Source organism: Bombus flavifrons, chromosome 10 (genome assembly GCF_040668555.2).
Source record: "Bombus flavifrons isolate JBK064 chromosome 10, iyBomFlav1_principal, whole genome shotgun sequence".
Classification (NCBI taxonomy): domain Eukaryota; kingdom Metazoa; phylum Arthropoda; class Insecta; order Hymenoptera; family Apidae; genus Bombus; species Bombus flavifrons.
In genome coordinates this window covers 4,346,325-4,374,264 of record NC_138451.1, presented here as the reverse complement: position 1 = coordinate 4,374,264, position 27,940 = coordinate 4,346,325, and the positions used below count along the sequence as shown (strand labels likewise).

At 29.3% G+C, this 27,940-nt stretch overlaps 3 protein-coding genes and 2 long non-coding RNA genes across 25 annotated transcripts; 2 read left to right on the top strand and 3 right to left on the bottom strand.

Annotated features, from left to right (window-relative positions):
* Nucleotides 1-412: 412 nt before the first annotated feature.
* Nucleotides 413-4,137, bottom strand: GCS1 (mannosyl-oligosaccharide glucosidase). 3 transcript variants are annotated; one of them, XM_069122196.1, is made up of 5 exons: nucleotides 4,003-4,137; nucleotides 3,801-3,917; nucleotides 3,230-3,431; nucleotides 2,916-3,106; nucleotides 413-2,840 (listed from the first exon to the last, which is right to left on the bottom strand). In XM_069122196.1, the coding sequence occupies exons 2-5, from the start codon at nucleotides 3,827-3,829 to the stop codon at nucleotides 794-796; spliced, it is 2,469 nt and encodes an 822-aa protein (XP_068978297.1). In that variant the 5' UTR covers nucleotides 3,830-3,917; nucleotides 4,003-4,137; the 3' UTR covers nucleotides 413-793. The 3 variants fall into 3 exon arrangements, with proteins under 3 accessions (XP_068978297.1, XP_068978298.1, XP_068978299.1); XM_069122197.1 differs by lacking the exon at nucleotides 4,003-4,137 and adding an exon at nucleotides 3,543-3,698 and having other exon boundaries at nucleotides 3,801-3,960; XM_069122198.1 differs by lacking the exons at nucleotides 3,801-3,917; nucleotides 4,003-4,137 and having other exon boundaries at nucleotides 2,916-3,075; nucleotides 3,230-3,370.
* SecS (Sec synthetase) lies at nucleotides 4,105-10,359 on the bottom strand. 5 transcript variants are annotated; one of them, XM_069122222.1, is made up of 7 exons: nucleotides 9,776-9,914; nucleotides 8,733-8,921; nucleotides 8,357-8,630; nucleotides 7,884-8,259; nucleotides 7,303-7,799; nucleotides 6,905-7,214; nucleotides 4,105-6,747 (listed from the first exon to the last, which is right to left on the bottom strand). In XM_069122222.1, the coding sequence occupies exons 2-6, from the start codon at nucleotides 8,844-8,846 to the stop codon at nucleotides 6,949-6,951; spliced, it is 1,527 nt and encodes a 508-aa protein (XP_068978323.1). In that variant the 5' UTR covers nucleotides 8,847-8,921; nucleotides 9,776-9,914; the 3' UTR covers nucleotides 4,105-6,747; nucleotides 6,905-6,948. The 5 variants fall into 5 exon arrangements, with proteins under 5 accessions (XP_068978323.1, XP_068978325.1, XP_068978324.1 ...); XM_069122224.1 differs by having other exon boundaries at nucleotides 4,105-6,610; XM_069122223.1 differs by lacking the exon at nucleotides 9,776-9,914 and adding an exon at nucleotides 10,230-10,359 and having other exon boundaries at nucleotides 4,105-7,214.
* Nt5b (5' nucleotidase B) lies at nucleotides 10,027-27,026 on the top strand. 15 transcript variants are annotated; one of them, XM_069122203.1, is made up of 10 exons: nucleotides 10,027-10,206; nucleotides 21,904-21,986; nucleotides 24,128-24,201; nucleotides 24,325-24,538; nucleotides 24,791-25,214; nucleotides 25,289-25,445; nucleotides 25,596-25,836; nucleotides 25,911-26,148; nucleotides 26,233-26,349; nucleotides 26,440-27,026. In XM_069122203.1, the coding sequence occupies exons 1-10, from the start codon at nucleotides 10,027-10,029 to the stop codon at nucleotides 26,605-26,607; spliced, it is 1,896 nt and encodes a 631-aa protein (XP_068978304.1). In that variant the 3' UTR covers nucleotides 26,608-27,026. The 15 variants fall into 15 exon arrangements, with proteins under 15 accessions (XP_068978304.1, XP_068978303.1, XP_068978309.1 ...); XM_069122202.1 differs by lacking the exon at nucleotides 21,904-21,986 and adding an exon at nucleotides 12,343-12,455; XM_069122208.1 differs by lacking the exon at nucleotides 21,904-21,986 and adding an exon at nucleotides 12,343-12,455 and having other exon boundaries at nucleotides 10,178-10,318.
* Nucleotides 13,252-14,784, bottom strand: LOC138184340 (uncharacterized). Its single transcript, XR_011174313.1, has 3 exons — nucleotides 14,714-14,784; nucleotides 14,046-14,634; nucleotides 13,252-13,888 (listed from the first exon to the last, which is right to left on the bottom strand). It is a non-coding gene; the product is annotated as an uncharacterized LOC138184340 (long non-coding RNA).
* LOC138184339 (uncharacterized) lies at nucleotides 16,687-17,880 on the top strand. The gene is made up of 2 exons (XR_011174312.1): nucleotides 16,687-16,940; nucleotides 17,755-17,880. It is a non-coding gene; the product is annotated as an uncharacterized LOC138184339 (long non-coding RNA).
* Nucleotides 27,027-27,940: the final 914 nt, after the last annotated feature.

Sequence of the window (27,940 nt, the reverse complement as noted above, 5' to 3'; positions counted from 1 at the left end):
GTCACAAACAGGTTTGCCAATTGTTCGTTCAATTTTTCTGACAAGTTTGAAAATACATATTTAAATGTGATCATTCTTATCGATTACTTATCGTAAATCACATTTATATATATATATATATATATATATATATATATAAATCTTATTAAATATTTGTTAAGATATATAATGTATACAACAAAAATATTAAAAATAATTAAATATACCTATTTTTTTTATAAAGGCGTATATTAAATAAAATTCATAAAATAATTTCTGTTTCATTTAGTCATAGCCAACATTGAAGAATGTTTCATTTGATTATTCCTTGTTGGGATATTATAAGATAATAATTATAAATAAAATATAAAAATCAAATATAATCTACATGAGAACCAAAAATTTATTTTAATACTTATTAACTTAAATTATAATCACTATATTGTAGAAGTAGTTAGGGAGTTAATCTAAAAATATGTAAATTGTTGATGTTATTTAAGATCTCTATTAAAATAGATTTCGTACATAATTAATTTTACGTGATTACAATACTTGTAGATAAGAGTTCTGTACTATTGTTATTTCTTAAAATTTATGTCTGTATTTAATCAGTATCATTCTATTATATAAAAAAGTATACATTCCTATAAATGTTTATGATAATTTACAGATATTATCACATTTTTATGCATAACAACAAAATAGCCAATATTCACAGCATTTACTGTATATGAATATCAGCAATATCTTTTGATTCTGCTTGTAGTCAAATGATATACTTATAGATGAAACTATTTACAATACGAATCTATGATTAATAAATTTCTGCCATAAGTAATAAAACTAGAGATGTCCAACCAGTAAATGGATGACTGCCTTTTGCTTCTCCATGAACATCTCCATAATTTTCCCATATGTATCCAGTTTTTTTATATTGCTTAATAACGTTTTGTATTAAATTCTTTCTTAAATTCTGATAAATTTTTCTCGCTTTGTCTTGATATGGACCTTCAATGTTAGAATAATAGTGCGTTGCTCGTACTGTCAAATAATTCAAATTCATCCAAATAGCTCCTCTCCAGTAAGGACCATCGTGTTCAGTATTATATTCCATGTAAAGCGGTGATATCTTTGCGAGTGATCGTAAGCCATATTTAGTCCACAATAGGTCAGGATTGGTTAAATCCTGTAGTACTTTGCCTAACTGTGGAGAACTGGGATTGATAATTTGTAAAATAAATGGAAATAACGAGACATATCCGAAAGAAGAATCAACGTATCTTAGAGTTGGATCTTCCATTACAACTCGTATTGTTTCCGACGGTTGTAGATGTGATCTTGAAGATGGAGTTACTTTTCGTAGAATTACTTTATCTGTATGCAATCCGAAATCAGCATACGTTTGTGTACTTGGTGACCAATGTAGTTTATTTAATAAACTATTATCAGATAAGTACTGATAGGTCTCTTGATATTTATTATTAGAGTGACTTAACATTTCGCTGATCTGATGCATAATATCAGCTGCAAATGCAATCCAGCAACGTAAATCGACATGTCGTTCATCGACATTTGGATGAGAAGCTCTTGGATAATCATCTAATCCAGATGTGAGCGTTTTTGGATTTAATTCTTTATTAGTTGTTCCATCTCTACCTCTCCATCTATACGTACTTGATATATCTCCAATTTGCGTAGTATTAAACCAATTAAACCATGTCTGAAGACGAGGGTACAAATTATCAAAAAATTGGAAATGTTTTTCTAATATCTCTTCTTTTTTGTGCTTAAGTATAAAATGCAACGTTAAAAAAAATGTAGGTGGATTTGCATTTGTATTTATTTGAGTTACAAACTCTTCTGGAACTTTCGCTAGAGCTTCTTGACCCAAAATCATTTCTCTCGGAATCCATCCTTCAACGTTCATTAAGTCGAACCAATGATTTATAATATCTAGTTCGATTTCTAAATCCCAAACTGATATAAGCAAGCCATGAAAACCTTCGTCCCATAGAAATCCTCGTGGAAAAAAGCTTCTACTAGGTACAGCAGTATATAAAGGTGCTTTCCAGTAAGGCACAGGACCTTTAGTATATTGACTTTGAACTTGTGAACTTCCATAGAAGTAGCCTATAGAGCCTATCATATTCGATAACGTCATTTTTGCAAATTTAATTTCTTCTTCTGTATAACCCTTCGACTTTAATTTAAACACCTTCTCAAACTTGTCATCAAATAATTTTCGGTGTGTTTCTAAAGTACGGTCATAGTTTTGACCAATTAATTTGTTGACTCTGTTAATAAAACTACCTGATTCATAACTAATTTCAATTTCAAAAGGAATTTTCCCTGTTATTTGTGTTGCAATAAAATTTGCATCTCTTCTTTTTCCATCTACCGATAATGGTATTTGTTCACCTGCTAGAACTATGTATTCCTTTGATGATCCTTTATGAAATGCTATCCTTAGATTTTGGAGAACTGTTTCTTTCAAGGCATTTAAGCCAGGAGCAACAGTTGCTAGAAAAGAGTGCTCCTCTACAGTTCCATGTATCATATTAAGATTTATAGTAAACGAACCTAAACCTTGGGTATTCCCCTCTACACCTGTTAACTGTTTTTCATCACCAAAATTAACTTTAATCCATCCTTTAACATTCTCTTCAATGGCAGTATAGAAAAGTAATGAAATTTCTTCACCATCTCGTATCTTATCCTTAGAAGTTACAGAAATTCTTGCAGTCCAATCTCCACCATGTTTACCACCAGGTCTTTTAACAAATGTAGTAGTTAAAATAGCTGAATTATCCACTATTTCTTGAACACCAAATGTTCTTCCATCATGCTCCATCCATGCATATCTAAATACAAATTAAATAACAACTATTATACAAAAAGTTGTCAAAATAGCATTGAATGAAATAAATTTTATTCACCTATCTAGTCTATCACTTTGTTCACACCAATGTCTAAGGCCACTTCTATCCTGACGCAATAAATGTGGGAAATACCACATCAATCCTGTTATTAAAGAATGTGGATCTCGAGTTTTTAATCCAAAATAAACACCTGATCTATAGGTACCCCAATATCTGTCTGCAACATCCAATCCAGAGGCTGTAACTAGCTATTTTTCATAAGTAAATAATACCATTATTAGTTTTGATAGAATTTTTGTATGAAAGTAAAGATATTTTTAATAACTTAGTTGAAACAAAATAATAAATAAAAATAAAAGTATACAACATACCTTTTTTACATCATATGGAGTATTCACTCTTGTTTCTAAGTATCCTCTATAACTGAACCAAATAGCAACAGCAATGCATAAAACCATAACTGAAATGTTCAACATAGACATTTTAAATTTACTTTCTTTTTTTGAAATAACAGGTTTAGGTTTCGATTTTGTAAATTTATCTTGTATTTTATTTTTTGCCATTCTATGTACCCTGAAATAAATCATAAATATTATTATTTTCTGGTATTTCCATGTTTATAATTTCATGGATTTGCAAACATAAATCATTAAAAAGATAATATAAAAACGTGATAATAAATACCTTAATCAACAATAAATGTGTTTTATTGTAACAACAATAATTTCTATTGATATAAAACAGCAGTAGAATCAAACAATAAATTAATTCTCAATTCATCCCTATACTTGGTATATTTGAATTTTTACAGGTTATATTTAATGATTGCTTTATTAGATACTAAATAAAAATTGGAATATAAAACACACCTATATATTAAAAAATCCTGTGCAGAAAATAAAACTACAGTGCTCCCAATTTACATCATTTATTTTTACCGACCTTATCAGTGAATGATAAAAGCATTCCATACATATTTGAAAATAATGTCACAGCACGTATAGTCGTCTGAGGTTATACCTGGTAATACCATTGACTCGTCTGTGGTAATACTATGAACTGAATAAAACAATTCTGTTTAACATTTTTACTTTTATTTACCCAATAGTTGCATATTTTACAAATAAAGCATTCCTAGATATACCTTTGATTAGTAGTACATATTTATGTATATACTACCATATTGGTGTACGTTGTTTAAATTTTCAAATGGAAATATATATTTAAATAAGTAAGTTAAATGCAATTCTTTTATAAGTAGAATTGATGTCTTCTAATTTCCATTTGAATTTTAACCAAGTACAGTAAGTGTAAAATGGTTATTTAGATAATACAACATAATTAAGTAAATACATATGTATCTATCATGATCAGGAAAATGTAACATTGGGATTAGCGGTTTCTTGTATATAATTCAAGACATGTATAATTTGTTTACATTTAGTATCTCCAATATCTTATATGTATATATATATTTATTTTTAAAAATGTTAAAACAATTATGTATATACAATATCAGCAATATATAGATTTTTCCTTGAATATTAACAGTAAACAACAAAATATTCCCTCTCAAAATTGTAACTCAAATGAAATTGTGAATAATTAATTTTTCCCTTAATTTACAACATATATTAGGTAAAATATTTCACAGCCAATAGTACACATTAACTGCAATAAACTTAAAAATGTAGCAAGTGGGACATACTCAATAAGTTCTACATAATTTCGTTTGTAATACTTTGTTTTCATAGTGAGACACTTTTAGTAAATAATATGTCTATTGTGTCTGTTTAAAAATATGATTTGTTCCTTTCTTACAATGACTGACCAAAATTGAAAGGTATAGATACAAAAATAATTAAAATATATTGATAAAGTAGGACCTTAAAAATCGTTGTTTCATTTAAAAGGCAGGTTTTGTAATATATATGTATATGTGAGCTGGCCTTTTTGATATAAAATTATAATATATAAAACTAATGAAATAAAATAATGCATATACTACAACTAATATTAAAGTACATAATACAGAAATGAGAAACATGTGTATGTACATATATAGGAATTTCATTAGCATAAAGTACGATACTAAAATACAATGTACTATTCTATAATGTATATCTTCTTATAATCTTTACTATGTTACCTTTGTTTATTGATAATTTTATAATGATAATATATCCTATAGTAGCATATATGATTCACCTCGAATAACATTTTTTATAACATTTCATTAATTCAGAAATTATCCATTTTCCTGAAATTATTCAAAATTCATTTATGACTTAACAAATATAATAAATATACTAAGTACAATAACACTGTATCGATTTTCTACCTTTGATCTTTTTCTGTGGATTTAACAACCTATATAATCTGACAATTAATTTTGTACATTATATTGCTTTCTTCTGAGTTAATATTAATATATTACCAACAAACATTATATTATATTATTAAAAAATATACAACAGGTGGCTAAATAGTAAGATTTTGCAACTATTAAAATACATATTGTAGTTTATAAACTTTTAAAATAAAATTCAACAATAAATAATTTTTAAATATAAATAATATTGTAAACATCGATATTTTAAAAATAATTATCAGAATCATCTAAATGCTTCAAACTTGTTTTTTAATTTTTGATATTTTCTCTGATTTTATTAAATATTGTACTAAATATTAATTGACTTATCTTACTATATTTGAAGGAATATGCATATTGACATATCAAAAGATAACACTGTCAAAATAATTTATCCAAAGGTGAATCTTTAAATACATGCCTTTTTTAAATGTGCATATACAAGTTATTATGTGCAATACAAATGCACACAAAAATTTGTATAGACACTTAGAAAATGATTGTGTTTAGTAATATAATATGCTGTTTAAATTTACTTATATTCATTACTTCCTTAAAAATATTGAAAAGGTAATACTGTTGTTTTGTGCAAAACATTACATTTGATAATAATAAAATTTAGATATTATTAGTACAGGAAATTATAATGTAATCTACAAATGAACATTGACAAAATAAATAACAAAAAGAGTTTAAAATCATAAATAGCATGTTTATATCTGTATTCAATTTATACAGGTTGTGGAGTATCTTTTTTTCATATATAGTGCTTCTAATTTTTGTACACACTTTCTATAATAGTGTGATTAAGCAAATATTGTATCTACTATAAATCTCTCTTAGTAATAACATGTCCTTTTTCTATAATCATTGATAGAATTATATTATTTCTAAGTGAAAAGAAGTGAATTTTTTTTATAGTATTTTAATATTCTAGCACAAATAAATTACACAAAAGAATGCTAACTGGTGACTTTAAATTTAAAATATGAAGTTGTAATTGCTTTAAAACATACAAATGATCAGCATAAGGATATTAAACTAATTTTAATGGGATTACAGTTGGTAATTTGTGGAATAATGTATTTAAGCAGAAATATGCTTTTACAGAAAATTAATTTTGTATTGCAATAATATTCCAAAAGATAAACAACAGATATTTATCAGATATATGAGACATGCTTTGTTTAAAAAGTAACTGCATATATATTGTAACATAGAACAAGTATAACAGATATTCTTGTGGCCAGCGCTTACCAGTTAATATCTTTTAATGAATGTGTAGAATACACTAACATTTTCTTCCTCCTCGAATATTAGCTTAGATATTCCGATGTTAATATTGTTTGAACTCTCTTGCTTTATTTCATGACAATTGACACTGTTACAACGCAAATGGACAGACGAATCAGCACATTTTGTTGTTGCGTATCTCTTTAGAATATATTTTTGTTATAAAATATTATTTTTTTTATTTTAAACATGTAAATAAATATCTGAGAAGTAATTTAACTTAATCTAGAGAAATAAAATTATATATTAAATACAAATATTTCAATATAAACTTTGAGTAACTACATTATAAGAATATTAAGTATTTCAGTTAAAAATAAAAATGTAAAACGTTCCTCAGAAATATGCAACATGTGTTAATTGTAAGTAATAATTTACTTACAAATTAATGTATTGATTCGACTGGCCAGTTGCGTTGATTACGGTTCATTTTCTCAAACTATCCTTACTACTTGCTCGGCTAGTTGAAGCTGTACTTGATTCTCCAGGACCTCCAGTACCTACTGCATCTCCATTAATACTGGATCCAGCAAGAGATGCTGTCGGTGTAACTGGAGCTGAACGCCTCCTTACTTTTGTCAAAGCTTTATCTAATCGTTGTATAAACATGTCCACATCTGATTTCTTCATACCTAAAGCTGCAGCAGCAGTTAAGTATGGTACTGGATAATTACTATTATGAGCTCCCCAACCTAATTTAAATTAAATGAATGAAAAATATAATGAATTTGAAAGTGTCATTAAAATATACTAGACACGTACATACTTTTGGTCACATACCTTCAAACTTATATGAAACAATATGCTTAGTTTCTGTTGTTGTTATTACTCTTGTACCACTAACATTGCGGAGAAATAACATCAAACCTAACATTGTAACTTGTTTATTATCATGCTGATGACTTAAACACTGAAGAGTCATTCCCATTGATATAGGATTTCCTTTAGTGTCTAGCAATCTTTCATCATGTCTGGTTGCTAACTTGCCAAGTTCTTCCTTTAAATATGAATACATTTCTTTACGTTGTGTTATTAATTGTTTGTAACCCGCCATTCCTAAGCTTAGTAATGTTATCATTACATCCATAATAGAGCTGGCACTTGCACGACCTGGGTACATTTTTGATATGCGATCTAACAGATTTTTGTCAAAAGAGCCAATAATTGCACCACCAACTGGTACTAGAAAGTTTTTATCTGTGCTTTGAACGAAAGCATCGACGCGGCCCTTACGTGATGCTTCTTGAATCAAATGCATACATCTCGTACTCTGTAAGCTATTGACAAAGTATAATATAACATCTGTTCAAATATAATATGTTTAAAATGCTATAGTACATATATAATATACATAAACATACCCATACGCATTATTTACTAAATGTGGGATGTTATATTGAGTACAAAGCGCTGCAATAGAATCAATAGAATCACATGCCCTGGGTGCAAAGCAACTAGTTGTTGTTAGCACACAAGCAACACTTTCACCTAAAGCTGCCATTTGAGATTCAAGTCTTTGCATATCTGTCTTTAATTCATCTCCAACTATCTTGGTTTCAATAACAATCGGTTCTAATCCAGCTGTGATTATTGATTTAAAGCTTGATTTTTGATCAATTCTAGGCCACAGGACATACTTGGCTCGTGGTCTATCCTGTTTAAATGTTAACATACATAATACCAAGCTCATGCCTGTAGCCATTGGTGATAGAAAACAACCTGCTATGCTTTTTACACCTGCAATGAAAAAATATTTAATATAGCACTTAGATAACAAATATTTTAAGAGCTTTAATAAAATTGAGCAACCTTAGTTTAAAATTATTTATCTTACCCATATATCGAATGACTTCAAGTACTAAAGCATTTGTTAATTTATACATTAGGCTACTTCCTGCAGCTTTTGGTTGTACTTCTTCTAAATCACTTGATCTTCCTATGCCATGACCCATTCGAAAATGTCGCCTTGCAACAATGTTCGATACGATTCTTGCTTCACGTTCTCCAACACTACAATTGGAAGGAAAATTGTTGCTGTCCATTTGTGACAGATCTGAGAGAAAAGCTTCTATTGTTGCATCATCCCAACCCTCTTCTGGCCATTTTTGCTATTTTAAAATAATTTATATTAGTAATTAAATGATATAATACAATTATATTAATATATTAGTAATTAAATGATATTGTCAGAATATTAATTGAAATCTTACATGTTCGATGAAGTGTCTTATAAGATTTTCACGTGCTTTTTTTGCATTTAAACCTTGTTGTACATAGGTTGAAGGAATAAGTCTTTCAGCTAAACTGAATGCCTGATTATTCATCTTCTTGATTTATTTAATTCTTTCACACACTTAGGCCAGAAATATTAGAAAGTTTGATGTCTTAGCACAGCATTGCTTTTAATAATTAATATCAAATGATTAGAATAATTATTAATCTACAGATAATATGAACATGAAATGCTCATCATACAACACAAGAAAATGATATAACTTTATATAAAAATATTCTTCTATGGTATTCAAATGCATAAACATTTAATACAAAATTATATTATACTTAAATAAAAGATATTGCTCCATGAATGATTTTTATGTAAATAGAAGGTGCAACAATGTTGATGGTATTATAGAAAAGAAAACAAAGTTTCCATATAAAAATGAAATTTATTAAAATGTCAAATATATGGGTACAAAAAATCATACATTACATATTATAACAAGCAAAAGCTAATTACAAATCAAAAAGATATGTATGCAACTTAAAAAAATATATAAAATTACATTTGTATATCAATAAATATTCGTAACTATATTTCAGAAAAAAATACAGTGCGAAAATATAATATTACATAATTTCATAGAATATGAATAAAAATTAATTAAATAGCGAAAAATTATTAAGTAACCATAAACATCAGTATCACATAAAATCAAAGAACGAACGCGCTGTTGTTTATTTAAACGAATCTAACAAAATACAACAAATTCAACATCGATATAAAGGTTATGTACTTTTATTATGTATGGATTAAAACACTATTCACAAAAAAAATGAGAAAAGAATAAATAGTTACAATATCTGAAGTTCTGTTAAAAGCTAGCAAACAAATAAATAAAAAAAAAGGTTGATTCGAATGACACAGTTTCGTGGAACGGTGTAATAAACGATATATCATAGAATAAGAAAATGGGTTGGGCTACGATGAAATATTCGTGTGCTGGCGGTGCACTTGATGATCATGCACTACCTGACGCATTCCAAAGACTCCGAGCCGTAATATTTCATACGCGCATTTAACGGAACTTGAATTGAGCAAATATACACACGACCTGTGTCGCCGTGGTCATCGGGAATTGTCAGCAGACGACAGGTTGTTAGAGGTTATGTCGTGTCGAGGTCACCTAAATCGGATTAATTTTACGCAATAAGAGAGGATGCAACGTAATTGTTTGGCCACAGGGGACTCAGGACTGCGTTTTAATTGTCATTAGTTACACGATGTGTACCGCGGACGCGTGGAGAATAGCAAAATTTACGAATTACGGGATTTTACCTCGAATTATGGCGTTCAGGCGACAGCGGACGGACGGGTTACGCACGGCGCTACGAACGAATTCGTTCGCCGCCTTTACAGGTCAAAGTGATTCGCATACAACTTACAACTCAACTATCCGGCAGGTGCATCATTTACTGATAATTACCTTGTTACCTCCTTCCCATTGAAAAATCATCGATCATCACATGCTGATACGAAAAATGGAAACGTAGCGCAGAATCAGCGATTTTTTAAGTATGTAGTGTAATTTTATCAACTTTCTTATAATAATTTAAAAAATTGTTTAAAAATTCATACGCAAATGATTCTTTAAAATTATCTTAATGTCTATTAATTGGTCTTCCCTTTTTTTTCGACAAATATTTATGTTGCTTTTCTTTATTTAGTGATTGTAATACTTTATGCATATATAATCTACGTAAAATGAAAATAGGTTGTTGTAATATTATCAGCATAAAAATAGTATTAAAATATTACCTTGCACAAAATTACTTTATTGCATTTAAATCCTTTTTACTTAACGTTTGCATTTATATTTGGAAATTTTATATTTTTATAGTAACTTTATAATCTTTTATAATTTTTTGTTAAAATCTCGTAATAAATCTGTTACAATTTTATATAAACCTTCAAATCTATCGATGTAGCGTCATTAAATATTTATGACATACGCACGCATGCATGCACACACACACGCGCGCACACGTATATATAGTTGTTCTCATGAATATTACGATGATATTACGTAATCACTTTCTTTCATATACATCACTTAACAAAGATTTTCATTATTAATAGACGCTACGGAATACTAAAATCTTAACTATTTTCATCTCAACTGAACCTCTGAATCTCATCTCTGAATATTGCACATCTTGCAATTTGAATTAAATCTATTACATTGTAAATCGTATATCGTATCCATTGTCAAATTATTCACTATATAAAGAAGAAATTATTTTATTATAAATTGTAATGCATTTTCAATGTATCTCATCTATTTGTAATATTTCAGTTTAAATGAATTTTAGGCACATGTGTCATGAATAGGTTACGGATATGTTTATGTAAATTCATATATCTATGAATATAATTGAAGAAATAGAGCCTAAACAAAGATTTCTTGTGTCAAATATTATAATGATATAATATTTTAAATATTATAATATATACTATGGTAAAATTACGAATATACATAGTCTTTGAATATGTATTTTTCATAAATACTAAATACATAAATATCCGTAGTCTAGTAATAATAATTAGTAGATGAATCAAACCTTTCATAGATTGTTTCTATTGTTTATAAAATATAAATTAATTTCTTAAATATCCAGTCTAATTATAACGAGTACTATACTTTGTTATATATTTTTGCATATTATGTACATTTTTGCACGTTGAAATTTCTTATAAATGTATAAACATATGCAGTCTTGTCATGAATACATGAGTAGCCGAAACCAGCATAGGAATAGTTTGATTTTCTGCATTGGCATACCTGCCTACACGTTAACCCTATTCAGTGAATAGATCTTATAGTTTGCGGTGAGGTTCGCATTGTGGTGATAGTGTGGAATTGGTATTCGAATGACAGATTGTCGTGCTGTGTGTTAGTATTCAAGTTAAGTAACAAGAATATTTCAAAATTATTCTGTGTTTGTATTTATATAAAACGTTGAATATAGCACTGAAAATTTCGAGCTTATTAGGTACGTTCTCTTTAAACTTCCGATAACGAATTCAATTGGCGGATACTTGATATCAATGGCTGAATAACTTTTTATCATTTTTCCGAATAACATTATTTTGCGACAATTTGTTTCTGGCTTTTATATCGATAAAACAATTTAGCAGGTGACAATTTGATATTTTAAAATAATATCATTGTAACTGATAATTATCATTGTTTTGTGACATGATTATTTTATTGTTATCTTCTGCTTTATAACTATTTGCAGTTTTTGCTGTTTACAATTTACTTAAAAGTATATCTTTTGTATAACACGCAAATATTTACTGTTATTAAAAAGAAATTTTAATTATAATATGTTTGGATTAATTTCATTTTTAAACATGTTTTTAATTATTGAATGATTCAGTGATACAATAATAATTCTGATGATATGTTAAGTCATAGTTTTTAAAATAATATTTTGCATAAAAATCTATCGTGGTAAAAGATTGTCATGTGCGAAAATATTTAGAAATTTATTTTATCGATAAATTGACAAATTTTTTTTTTTCTATCTTTCTAGTTAATCATGGAATTGGAGAATTGTAATTCGCACGGGGATCATGTTCCTACTACACCTCAACACGAAAATGATCCCAGTGGAAATAAAAAGTGGTATCGACAAGCTAGTCAAAGGTTAGTGATTAATATCTCGTTAACTGTATCTGACAAATGTTAAAAATTCGCTGAAGCTTGATTAAAAAATTGATAAAACAGAGTAATGTTTTGAAAAATATTAATAGAATTATAATTTTCTATCCAAATTTAATTCTTAATAATAAAAGATTATTTTCACTCCATAATTACTATCTATATACGTATATTTAATGTTTTTAAATTTGTTTATTTTATCGTATATTTTACTTATTGGAAAGCATTATTGGTGTAAATATACCACATTTTTACGTCGTTATAAGAAATTTAATTATTTTTAATAGACTAAATTATTGTCCAATTATCTTGGGCTGTGTATCATTAAATGCATACGCAATATGCCCATGAAACATATGTCAAATTCACTATCGTATAATCGTTAATATTTTATAATAAATGAAGTGCTTTATTATACTGAAGAAGTTTATTCATTTATGGGAAACATAAAGGTGTAAAAATGCACATGATATGTAAAAATATATAAAATATTCAAGATAATTACAATATGTAACTGATGAAATGAATGTGTATTTAGTTTTTATTCTTTTTAATTATATGTATTCATAGAAATATGAATTTGCACGAACATCTGCAGTCCACTTATTATTATCTCAGACGAGCCACCCGACCCTAAAGCACAAAATTTTACAGTATTCACAAGATCGCCAAGGCCGTACCAACAGCCTACGCACTATCAGAGGCGGCTCGATCATATTACGCGAAAATAACTGGTTCAACTTTATATATTTCCATCATGATTGTGAGTGATTTTAGGGTCTTGAAAAAGTAAACTTCTGCATTTTCGCCGTTGTACCATAGTTTTTCACATTTGAACAATTACAGTTTATGTTTTGATGCTCGTTTGATCAGAATTACTCAAGAAAATCGCGTGTGATATTTTTCTATACACTTCCTTCATCCATGCTGTCGAGACTTACATAGATAACGACTGTCAAAACATCTTACTGATAACAGTATATTTCCTATTTTGTCATAAAGACTTGTGTTTTTAATCATTAGCAAGGAGGTAATATATTTCAAGATTAAAAAGATTTTTTATCGCTTTTTATCTGTCCCGAGTTATTTGGTTCCGTGGATTAAGAAGTATCCATCTTATTTCAAATTCGAGTTTTATTATAGAGATATTCAAGATTATTTTATACTTCAAATCCATATTAATCTTTATTCATTTATCTTCTTTTTTTTTTATTATTGTTTCTGAAATCAGGGGATCATCTTTGCTTTAAATCCATAAATGTTACTTCCCAGTTATTTATTTTCTTTTCTATTGTTTCCATTATTTCATTTTTATATACAAGGTTATCTTTTTAATTGGCCGATTTCTTTCTAACATATTTTGGCAAATTTCTTTCTAAGACGCATATGATCTGTCATCGGTTGTATTAAATTTATATCTGGAATTTCAAATCGTTGTTAACTTTATATGACCTAATATATAACGCAGATTACGCTGCAATTTATAAAATACGCATCATAATGAATGAGTGTTATATAAAGAGTGATACAAAAAATAAAAATTCAAGTGATAAATTATTAAAATTGTAATGTTACCATCATCCTCTCTCATAAAATAAAAATCCATTTTTCCAGAAAATTTATATTTTTTCTTTCATTCATGATACTGTAAAGGATATTTTAGTTTAATTGATTCTTGATTATATCAAATTTCTCTGTGTACTTTTCCTTCTAATCTATCATCGTCACGCGAATGACCCCTGCAGCCTTCTTATCGTCGTTGCTATTCTCGCCATATTTTCGTGTTGTTTGCTCGCGTGTAACTCGATTTAAGAATTTTCATTGAACTCAGTACGTCGTTGTCATTCGCGTTGGTAAGTTAATGAGCCGCGTAAATAACTCTGGATTTCATTCTCTGTCTCTTTCTCTTTTCCTGCGTTCTCTTTTCGGAACGTTCTATGATCGATTTTCCAACGGTTCAGTTTCGATCGATCTGTTATGAGCTGTGAAAATGTGGACGTGCTGATTACGCCAGGCAGAACTGGTAATTCTTCTTCTATTTCTATTTGTTCCTTTTATCAAGCTTACACGCATGGTGCACCGTACTGTGCGTTTTTTATCGAACAATAAAGTACAATACGCTATTAATATGCTAACGAAACGTGTTTAACTGGCGAAATGTTAACTGAAAATTAGATTTCGTGAACTTTGTCAATAATCACGGATTAAATACTTTTTGATATTTTTCACACAATTTTACTCACGTGACGATGTTTCTTCGACCAGTAACCAGCATTCGAATGTTCTGAAGCAGGGTGCAAAGTTCGATTCCCGGATGAGTCAAACATCTTTTACGAAGAATCCTTTTATCGATCAGTGTTTGGCTCCCCTTTAAATCACGGTATAGAAATGACCAAGAACAATTGTAGCGAACAAGACCTGGATAACTACAATGAAAGTGCCCTACGAACAGATAAGCGTGAATTAGGTCACAGGTAAATTTCTTTTCATATTTTATCATATCTACTTTACGATTGTGGTATCTCTTATAATTCATTACTCACCTGCGATTACATTACTTTCGAAAAATATTCATTACCAAATTTTATTAGTAGATAGAATATTAATCATTTTCAGTGTCAGCGATGATAATCTCAGAAATATGTGTGTTTGAAGATTTTATAGATTTAATTTATTGATGAAGTTTTTAATCATTTTTGAGAGACCAGATTTGAGTGTCGTGTTTCCCCCGCCCCTCCCTTCCTCTCTCTCTCTCTCTCTCTCTCTCTCTGCTATGACAATAATGCGCGCGCGCGTATCTGCAACGATCTGCATCTCGTCGTATAATTCCTGCAAGATGATTTAAAAGATGGACTGCTAATTTTTAAAGCATTCGATTCTTACCCGAACGTATCTATGCACTAATTTTTACGTAAATATGGAAAACTTCTTTGTTCGCATCTGTAGACTATATTTTAACTTCTTCTCACTGCAATGCAGATGATGCAATGCTCGAGAGCATACAAGAATTTATAATACCTCTATAAATTTGAATAAAAAGAAATTATGTATATAGTACCTTTATTCCATAACTGGATAAAATTTGTATCGACGATACATGATCAGAATTATCAAAATATGATGTGATAAGAATTATTTATCTTTATGCAGACTTCGTTTTTTAAACATCCAAATATGAGCATAGTAAATAATATTTATGTATGCTATCCGTCTAGATATCTATGATAATAAGCTAAAAACAAATTCCATCGTACCATTAGCCGATATCTTTTCGAATGCAAGATGGAAACGCTAAACATATTGCAAAATACGATATTTCGCAATGCCCCTCCATGCCTCATTAAGTCAGTCCGGTGTGGCCTGTTCTTTTATCTCACTTCGAATGCCACATTCCACCTATGGAAATTTCCTCTAGTCGGAGTTCTTCGCTTAACTTCTAAAAAATTACATCACTCGACTTAATTCGATATTTCATCGATTATTTCGTTTCAGGTCTTAGGATTTGAAACTTCCGCAAAGTGCAGATCTTATAATAAGACTTCGACCTCGACTAGGTTACAGAAGTGGAACTCTGATCTCGATTCAGTTTGCTCGTCTCCTTCGGTCGTTCAAATACTCTTCTTCTTTGTACCGTGTGTTATGTGCCATTCACAACGTGCTTCAAGCTTCTGAGCGCCTCGGGTAGAGAAATTTGAAAAAGAAATTCGAAGAGCATAGCTATATGTAATACGTGCCTATTCTCACGTTGCAGCTACCTTGAGACAAAGAGGCAACCGTCCTCTTTCTTGTATCGTGACTTATGCGAGTTCTTCGACCATATTACGTACCATATTTAGGAGAGAGAGGTCTTATGCATTTTTCGTAACCAGGTCAAATATATGCACGAGCGTTTCTTTGATACATAAAGATATGTTCCGTGTCGAATGATGTGTACTACGCAGTTGATTCATGCCAATGTTATAGGTAGTATACGCGTTGAAGTGCGTTAGGCTTCATTGTTGTCTATTCAATATGTTCTAATAGATCCTAAGTATATCGCATTAAGACACGGGTGCAATCTATTTAAAAAATCTTCACTAAGACATGACAATTACGATTTCGATATACGTTAATTGTAATTTTTACTATAATATTAATTAGTAATAATTACTATAATGTCGCAACGCCGTACATGTATGTCATATTATCAGGTGCAAGTCGTTGTTCGAACAAAGCAAAATGCGACTGAGAAATGCGCTTTTAGTTATGTTTAGAATTTAATTTTAGCTGGCACATCTAACTAAATAAGTAGACGAACGCGTGCACGCGTGTTTGAATGACGATCGAAACAGAGATCTTAAATTCGACCCGTGTGAAATTGCTTTTTTCAATAAGAATAATAGAAGCTTGCATTGTGATGTTCCACTCGTTAATCAATTTTCTTTCTTATCAGTGATATATCAAATCATTCAATGAAGCAAAATTATCAAGGTGCGTTTCGTTATCATATTTTTTGTTGAGATTCTTTTCTTTTTAATTTGTTTGTGGAAATAGAATTTTCAGAAATTCTTAAGCAATTTTCTCGACACAACGATTTAAGTACATGATATTTTCTTTGAAACATTCAGTGAAAGGAGCTTATGCTATCTTATATTACATTCAGTGTCAAGATCTTTCTTTTCTTAATTTGTTCTTAGAAGTTCAATTTCCCAACGATTCATAAGTATTTTAACTGCAGTGTTTCGTACTTCTGCTCATATAAAAGACGAAGGTTTAAATAATTTTACAGTATAATAATAGTAATATAGTATATTAATTTTTTATCAAAGGTATGTTTGCAATAAACATCTTGTAACTCCTATGTGCATCTCCAATGTTTCATTTTATTAATTAAATTTTACTGTTTGATACTCGCGATATGTTATAATGGAAAATAATATTTTAAAGAATTTCGTATAAAATACATAATATATTCATATACATTATTTTATGATAAGTGTTCAGATACTTTCGTGAGTTACTCTACATGATATTGTACATTTTGTGTCGATAAAGTGACGAAGTGAAAACATCTATCACTCAAAACGCAAATGTATTATATTATGTAATATATATATATATATATATATATATAATACCTGGCGCGTAAAATGTTTCATTTGCATTGGAATGTAGTAAAACTTAAAAACAAAGTATCTAAGAAAAGAGATGTTTTCTCTCTTTATGCGTTATTCGTATCTATTTAAAAACATAATTTCCTTTAATAAGAAATTTGTCCCGCCTTTATGAGGAATTTATTGTCTAGATTTTGAATTTTCTAAATTGATTAGTCACATCATTTTCGTTGGCTAACTCTGTGGTGATGGTGCAGACAGTGAATAAGTAGAGTGAAAGTGTGAACGATGCATAGCTTAGCAGAAACACATATAGGTACGTGGATCCTCGTACAATGCTTGACCGACTTAACCGAAAGTCGATAATGCGAAACAACCGGCAAAAGAAATTCACATTAGAACAATTAAAATCCGCGTTGAATTACATTGACCTTAAACGTTTAAGGTGGTCGAGAATTGAAGGGTTCATCGCATAAACAATGAGATATTATATTTTCCAATCTTTCTAATAATAACACATTTTATAGAAATATAGATGTTAGACTCACAACACAATCGGATTAATATTATAAAAAATAATCGATATAAGTAATTAATTAATGTGTAATATTTAATGTACGTAATATAATATATTTAATGTAATAAGCAGTTGCGTAATATAATGAATATTTCATTAAAAAACGGGTAAAAATAAAAAATTTTCTCTTCTGGAAAAAGACAAAAATTGATGAAATATGAATTCTTCAATTGACTCACAAGAATAACAATCTTCGATTTTAGTCGTTCTGGAAACGATGCAACATGTTTTCCCATTATTTCGAATAACATATTTCTTCATCTTATGAAACACACGAGAAATTCATTTCCTACGATATTCTCCAGCTACGATGATTAACCAGTTGGAATTTCTCAATTACGGCGCTGTAGTCCGTATACAATGCTTTATCCGAGTATACAATCTGACTATACAATCGATAAATAACTGAAAGACATCCTCGAAACGTAGTAACAATTGGTGCACTTATCTATGTATGTATATATATATATATATATATATATAGCGAGGATAAGATAGATCGGAAGTTTCAATAAAATGTAGGTTGCATGGTAAAGGTCGGGTCTAGATCAGTAACGAAGCGGCTCCTATATAATATAACGAACCAGGCTAACGTGACTCATGATGCATGGGTACTGGGTACGGTGATGGATGAATGTACGACGTACTGTTTTGTATAGTCGTTGAGTAAGATTGTGTTTGAAAAAAGTTAAGCGTGTATTTTGAGTGCAGAAATATTATAATGTGTACATATCATAACACGTTCCATAAAAATGGTTTAACATAAGGTGATGATAATCATAAATGATTGTTTGACGACAAACTCATATATGTTATTAAAAAATTCATTTCTTTTTAGAAATTAAATAACGTTTCACATTTTAAGTAATTTTTAATAAAGGAGGTTTTACAGTGTGTTGAAAGAAGGCATAAAAGATTCAATTGGTAAGGATATTTCACGTACGGATTATTTGTACGTGTTTTGAATTAGTCAAGAGATGAAATTTTTCTAAAAACTAGCCGTCAAGAAAGTTCTAGGTTTGATCGTGCTGGTAATCGCTGTACTCTAAGCTGTGATGCTCGGATCACCCTGCTTTTTGAGTTACATTTATAGATTTACTTCATAAAGTATAAATGATAGTATAGAAATGCAATAAATCTTGTTATACAGCATTGCGACACTCAGCAAGATAAAACAAGCATTCCTCATTAAATCTCACGTTAATTCCACATGCACAATAACGTCTATAAATTAACAGAATTGTAGGAGAATTTCATGACTGATAAATATGTAAAAATTCTGTAAAATATTTAAAAAGTGATGAATGAAACGCGAAAAATATATTATTCTGAAAAATTGTTAAAAATCTTTTATTCTATCATATTTTGAAATTTATAATGAATTTCTTTTATTTATTTAGGCTTCGAAACATCGGATCATGACGAAAATTTTGTTTCTTATATTGTAAAATATAGGCGATACAGACGATGCAGCGTGTATATTAACAAACCAATAATTAATTAAGTAAAAACAATATTATTGAGATAAGTATTATTAATTACGTAATAACGATAGATGGTAGTTCATAGTTGTGTATTAAGATAGTTACTATTCATAGTTATTCCCAAATACCGGGCATCAGTATGAGGCAACATACATATGTAAATACCGAGTGTGACCATGAAATTTTAATTGCAACGATATTCATTCCTATTTTAAGTGTTTCGTTATACCTACTCTACTGTTAAAGAGATCTTCATGTCTTACTAGAACGACAGCAAGTGAGGTGTGCGTTCGGATTTTTGTCCGGAAGTCGGTGAATCAATTGCTATCTGCGCGTATTAACTGGTAACTCGGCAAGTCAAGGATCAGTTAACGTTCTATCATCGTGCGGATCGGATCGTAGTTTTTAGCCACGCGGTTCTCACGTGTATTATCAGACCTACACTTTTCTTTTTATCAATTACTGTGATCATCTTTTCCGTGCCTTTACGCGTGTAACATTTTTAACAAAAGAACAGTGGTCTTTAAATTAGTGAAGTCTTTCTAAAAAGAAAAAGATTGATTAAATAAAATCAGTGGATCAATAAAATTAATAAATAATTACGACAATAATTAAGCTGAATTATCTTTCAAGTACAAACTTCAGTGATACGGTAAAGCCAACTGAAAATTGTGCATGTCAGAAACTTTTAATATTATCTACGTTAAAGCTAGATTAATTAAAAAAATGAGTATAATATGACGTAATGTGGACTTAAGATATATTCTTGGTTATCAAAATTGTATTAAACGATAATTAAAGCCTCTTTTTATCAAGTAACGAAGCTTTAATTTCTTTTTTCTTCAGAGTTAGTATACGTGACACATGCATCACTCATAATGTATACGATCTGGTTTTCTCGTTTCTTATTGCCACCGAATTTCGAATCGAACATTTTGTTATCCGTTATATACATGATCCGGATATATTATTAAGATTGCTTCGAATAAAACTAATTAAAGGGTAATTTTCATTCCGAATCAAATTGCTCACCAAGAGTTCCTTAACGAATATTTATCACGTCATATATGCATTCCTAAGTTTGATCTGAATGGAACCTTTGATCTTCTTGAAAAGGCACATTTAACCGAGATAATGCGGATAAATAGCGTTCATAAAGTTCGCCGCTTTTATAAATACCGCTTCTTGGAATAATGTATTCATCGCGCCACTGATAACATAAATTACATGTCTCAAGCGTAATTATACAAGATTGTTTACAATTAATTATTATTTTTATGTCGACTATACTACCGTTTCAAAGTATCTGAATGTTTAATGATTTGCTACAAGATGTATTTCAATGATAGAATTGTGGCTAAATTTTACGCAATGATTTTATTCTTTATAATCATTATTATCATTCGAAAGAAATGAAATTCCAAAAATCATTCTTTGAATTTGAATCCATAATAAATTATCTAAAACAAAATCCATGATAATTTATTTCGAAATGATATTCGATGATTATGTCGTAGGATATATATTTTTGAATTATTTTGCCATCTTTCTTGATATTCGTATCAACATACTGATGATTCGATCATTTTTCTATCATAATTCGTAGTGCAGGGAAAGTCAGCAAAATTCTATAGCTCAAAAAACGGATTAAGAATAGAGATCAAGAGTAGTAAAATTGCAGTGAAGACTTAATGAAGTATTCAACATAATTTTATTATTATTATTGATTTCTGTCTTGTTTTGAGCCATAGAATCTTTCTAACTTCAATTATAACACGAGTTTCATTTGTACACCCACGATGTATTCTTGTTCATTGAACTGTTGCATTATTTTTCTTATGGAAAACCGGTTGTTTGGAATAACTTATTACCCTTCCAGTAAATGAATTTTCATAGGAATAATGAAATGCAATGGATCCTTTGTTCTCTGTAATTTAACAATAGACATAATCGTCTATACCTAATATAATTTTACAACCTCTTAAATTCTACAACTGTATCGATTGTATGAAAAAATTAATTCTGTTACAAACGATAAAACACTTTTAATAGCAGTGTTGTTTCACAAATAACACATAAACCGCGTCATGACTAGAAAGGAAGCCGATGTCTCGCGATAAACTTACGAAACGAAGGTGATATGTCTTGTTTTCGATTTAACTTCGTTAAACTTCACACGTATGTTCATTTTTTACCGATTCCCATTCTATCGAAGCTGTTATTACCGACTAACAGGTACGCATATCGATCACGAGGTGCTGATGATTATTTGAAAATAGGAAAAAATGTGGCTGAAGGATGTGCATGACGACGCCTTACTGGCTGCGAATTTCGTGAACTCGCGACGCAGCGTCCAAAACGAGTAAGTTCCTCGTTTTTTCTCTTGTGTTAGAAATTTGTCCGTTGTCAAGATCAGTCTATAAGCTATCATCTATATCGTTGACGTAAAAGATATAATAACATACAACTACTGTTAGTAATTTACGAATAAATGTTGAGTATTATTAATATACACCAGTGTCGATTTTTATTCGCTTTTAACGTACCTCATCCAATGTTACATTGAACATTCATCATGTTTAGTGCTCCTGATAATTTCTAAAGTATCATTCTATCAAATGAACTTTAGTTATTACAAGTGGCAACTAGGCACACTTTGATATAACTTAATTAAGATTATAACTTAATTCATCTCAGACACGTTAAAATTATCGGTATCATTGACAACTTTCGAAGTGAGAAGTTATAAAGTAAATCATAATTGTATTTGTAGTCATTTATTGTACATATTAGCATTACAACGATAACTCTTTAACAAAGTGACTACGCTTATTCCACAATATTATTTCTCAATATGTGTTTTTATGATTATCATCCAGCTAGGCTGTACGATTGTTACAATATGATATAGATCAGAATATAAAAGCAAAGTTTTTTTATCTACTATTCTATTATTAACCAAAAAACAGATACAAATATTTAAAAATATTTATTTTCGTGTAATAATATTCGTAAATCCAATTAAACCACGTTTGGTCACATTGTACAAAAAGACGCCGTAATACAACTTCAACGCAACCATTTGATTGGAGTATTTTATTGGAGTTTATTGGACAGTATTTATATTCTTGATAATATGTATCATAGATTTATTTTATAATTTTCTTCCGGAAATGTTGTCGAACATAGACATAATTATCACGCATCCGGGATGAATGTACTTTACTCTCATTGATATTAACAGTATTTAATATAGATCGAAAATACATAATTCAAATCGATCTAGTAACATTGTTATCCATTTTTTATTATTAAAGAGACTTTATGTAATCGAAAGGTTTCGATTCAAAGAATTGAAATGCGTATATTTTGCATAAATTATGTGAAAAATATCGAAGCAAAAACAAGTTGCGTTACTTCGTTAACCTTTATCATCGATTTAATAAATTATTTTTCACTGTAATTAAGTGCACCGTCGTTGAAGTTGTGAATCTTATATAAATAGATACTATTATCGATCGGATAACATCAATCACTATTTTTTAAAATTGAGTTGATGGATATAATAAATCTTTTCTTGTCTTACTTATTCAACACTTCGTCCCCTATCCTTTCTTGCATATATTTTTATAATTCTTTTGCAAATCTCTAGTGAATACTGTGTCTTTAAAGTATATAAGATAATCTTTGTTAACAATTAAATTTTCCATAAATTTATATTTGTTATGTGCTATGAAGGAAGTTAGTTGTACATTATTTTTTATGTCAAACGTATATTTTCTTCGTAATTTTTATACAACGCAAAAATATTTGCAATCAATAAAAGCAGAATCTTTGTTAAAATACTTGCAAAGAGTAGAGATTTGATAACATATACAGAATTGACTAATATTAAAAGGTCGGTGACGAAATTCTTTTCTATTTTAAATTTAAAAAAAAAAAGAAAGAAAAAAGAAAACGTTTCTATACCACAACGATAATAACAATTGAAATGGATTATTCATAGCCTCCAAATAAATCTTTTTCTGTATGTTCGTGTTAAAAGGGCGCAGAATATTTCATTAATACGAAAGCTTTTATTTAAAACAAAAATGAATGATTCAGAAGATAAAATAGATGCAGCGAGGAGAATTAGCGATTCCGATATAGTGAGAATTCCACGCATGTCAATTTATTCAGATGAATTAGTTGCTACTTCAGAAATCTTTCTTAAGGCTCGGGAAATTGCTGTAAACAGGTTTGATGTAATTCTAAATAAAAAATAAAGTCAATTTCGAAGAAATTCGATTTTCTAAATAATTTTTTTTAAATTAAAGATTTAAGGAAGAAGCTTCGTTCTTCTAAGCTCTGATATATCATTTTTATAATTCACAACTGTGACATACTAATAAAAAATATATTTTTCATATCTTCATAAATGAATGCTTTAATTCATTAAATGTGACCACGCAGAAAATAAAAAAACGAGCGATTAAAATTTATTATCATTTACTTTTGTTGCAGAATTTTTGTGAATCGTAGCCTTCATTTAGAAAATATCAAGTTCTATGGATTCGACATGGATTACACGTTAGCAGGTAAATAAAAACATATATTATTTCTTTCATAATAATCGGATTTAAGGAAATATAATTTAAAAAATTATAAACGTATTTTTGTTACGTTGTAATATTATTAAAATATTATTTGAAATATTTCAGAATACAAGTCGCCACAGTATGAACAACTGGGTTTTACACTATTGAAAGATCGTCTAGTGTCCCTGGGATATCCACAGGAAATTAAAGCATTCGAATATGATCCCAGTTTCCCGGTGCGGGGACTTTGGTTCGATACTCTTTATGGGAACCTCCTTAAAGTGGATGCTTATGGAAACATCCTAGTTTGCGTTCATGGTTTTGAATTTTTAAAACAGTAAGTCCTAACACACAGCTTATTTGTAAACTGAGGATTATATACATATAAACATGACATATAACAGAACTTGATATTGTTACAGACGTTTTTATTTTGGATATTTTATATATCTTAGCGTATTATGTACATTCTTCGTATTTTTCCATCTTCAAATTTCCTATAAAGTGTATAAAAGTCCACAGTCTAGTTATTTTTAATTTGAAAAAGTAAACGTAAATTATTTAATACATTTTTCCTCGTATGTTTTAGTTCACAAGTATACGAACTTTATCCGAATAAATTTTTACAATTAGACGAGTCCAGGGTATACGTGCTCAATACATTGTTCAATCTTCCTGAGACATATTTATTAGCCTGTTTGATAGACTTTTTCACGAATTCACCGCAATACACGCGAGAAAAAACAGGGGTAAAAGAAGGAGAGCTTACAATGAGCTTTAAAAGCATATTCCAAGATGTACGAAATGCTGTAGATTGGATACACCTTCACGGTAATTTAAAAACGAAAACTATCGAAAATTTGGACGAATACGTGAAGAAAGACAAGAGACTGCCGATGTTTCTTAATAGAATTAGAGAAAGTGGAGCAAAAATATTTCTTTTAACGAATAGCGACTACGTCTTTACTGATAAAATTATGACTTATCTTTTCGATTTTCCACATGGTGCAAAGGTATTTAATTTTAATTTATAAAAGTCCATTTTTTAATAAGCATAAGTTATTTTAAAAAGTTAATTCTTTCAAAGCCTGACGAACCGCATAGAAATTGGAAAACGTATTTTGATACTATCGTAGTAGATGCTAGGAAACCATTATTTTTTGGTGAGGGTACTATTTTGCGGCAAGTAGATACCAAAACTGGAGCTCTGAAACTTGGAACACACAAGGGCCCACTTCATACAGGTATTTGATAAAATATGTTTTTATAAAATATGAAGAATTATTTTTGTTTAATATATATTAAATTAACGCTATTAAATCAATTAATATATCTTATAAATTAATATTTCAATCTGATAAAAAAATTATAATAAAACGTTTTATGTAAAACAGGAGAAGTTTACTCAGGAGGTTCCTGTGACGTATTCACCGAATTGATAGGTGCAAAGGGTAAAGACGTATTATATGTTGGTGATCATATCTTCGGTGATATATTGAAGAGTAAAAAGATCAGAGGATGGCGAACATTCTTAATAGTGCCTGAACTGGTGCAAGAGCTTCATGTTTGGACGGACAAATGTCAATTATTTGCCGAGTTACAAAATTTAGACGTTATGCTAGGAGAAATGTACAAGTAAGAAAAAATTACTGTAATTAAGATTATAACAATTTTTATGAATCATAATTTCATTCCTTTTTTCTGTACAGAAATTTAGATAGCAGCACAAAAGAAAAACCTGATATTTCCAAGTTGCGGGCATCTATAAGGGACGTCACGCACAAAATGGATTTATCTTATGGAATGATGGGTTCATTATTCCGCAGCGGAAGTAGGCAAACCTTTTTCAGTAGTCAAGTAGTAAGGTATGCTGATCTTTATGCAGCAACCTTTTTGAACCTCATTTATTATCCATTTTCATACATGTTTCGAGCTCCTGCTATGTTGGTAAGTTAATTAAGACCTTTTATTGATTACTGTAAAATTTTTCAACTTTTATTTGATTGAATGTTTCTATTTTATATTATTAAGATGCCTCACGAGAGTACAGTTGCTCATGAACAGAGATTTGTTATGGAAACGCCAATGATTAGTCGATCTCGGACATTCAAACTTACTGATGAAGAAGAAGAAGAGAATAAACCTACTGTATGTGTTGAAAAGTTTGCTTTTTACTTTAATATTATTTATATGTATATGCAGAACACAATTTAAAGTGGTTATGTTACTAATTATTAGAAAACTTTGTACGTGGATTGTCCGAATAATCAAATACCACACCCAAGGCCAGAAACTCCACGTAATGTGACGCATACCCACGATGAAGATTGTAGTGATGAAGACAGTGATTCTCAGAAACAAGCAAACCATATAAGATCGTGTACAAGGAATTCTAATTGTAAATGAATTACTTTCACTGACATTTCATTTGGTTACATTTTATTCTTGCATTCTTTTTTGACCATTTACTAATATCACTAAAGGATTCAGTAGAATCTTGCTATATAAATATCTATGTTTAAAAATCTTGATCAAATCTATTAAAATTAATCAATAATATATCTCATTCCTTTGTTTGCATGAGAAAAATTATTATAATTGCATTAAGTTTCCATCACATTCATAAAATACATATTCCCGAATGATTATAATATATAATATTAATACATACAAAGGGTAAGGGTAAAAAACGAGGAATGTTAATTTTTCTTGATTTTCCATTTTATAACACATTGTTCTGATTTGATAGTTTTGTAGCCCCAGTTCTCATAAAATTATAATGTTCAAAATGTCTCCATAAGATAGCATTAAAAATTTGATGTGCTGACTAAAAACAAAGAATATTTACTCTGTACTGGAATGAAACATGGATAAAAATGATGAATATTTTATTAATTATTCTTTTTTATGATTTTTAAGTAAGATAGAAACTTAATTTTATGAACAATCCAGTTGAATTCATTGAACATTGTTCCTTCTCTAGTGGACTAAAATATTAAAACTTAATTTTTTCAATAAAGTTATTTTGTGACATTCCTCGTTTCTTCCCCTTATCATTATGGAAACTAAATTTTTTTTTATTATCATACAAAATACGAGTCAAGAAGTTACAAAATATAAATTATTATAGATATCAGTGTAAATTAGTTTACACATATATATTTTTTCGTTGATTTAATTCAATATTTATTTAAATATATGTAAAATAGTACAAGGTATAACAAAAAGATTTAGGTACTCATATACAAGTTCATAAGTTAGTACAGTTGAACCTTGTTTGTTCGAACATGTCGGAGGACATAACAGTTCGGATAACCAAACAGTCCCACTAATAGACGTTCGCACGTATATTCGTTATAAGAGTAAGTGTTTATATGTATTATGAAATTACGCTCGACCGTAGTTCGGATAATTGGGGTTCAGCATTAACTTCTTTGGATAAACGAAGTTCTACTGTATATTGTATATTGGACTAGAACCTATTCAAACATAATATAGTTATTCATCTATTTATATCAATAACGTATTTTTTATAAAGGACAATAGAATTGATGTTTTATTGATTATTAACAAAACAATAACGTTTTTTGATTGTATGTTATTTTCAACGTGAATGATTCTCGCACAAGAAATTGGCGTTTATAGAGATGTTAAATAGATACAATATTGAAGGAATATATCCTAATATTGAATTTTTCTAGTAATGTGTGTACTGTATGTTTTATAAGTTCAACCTTAT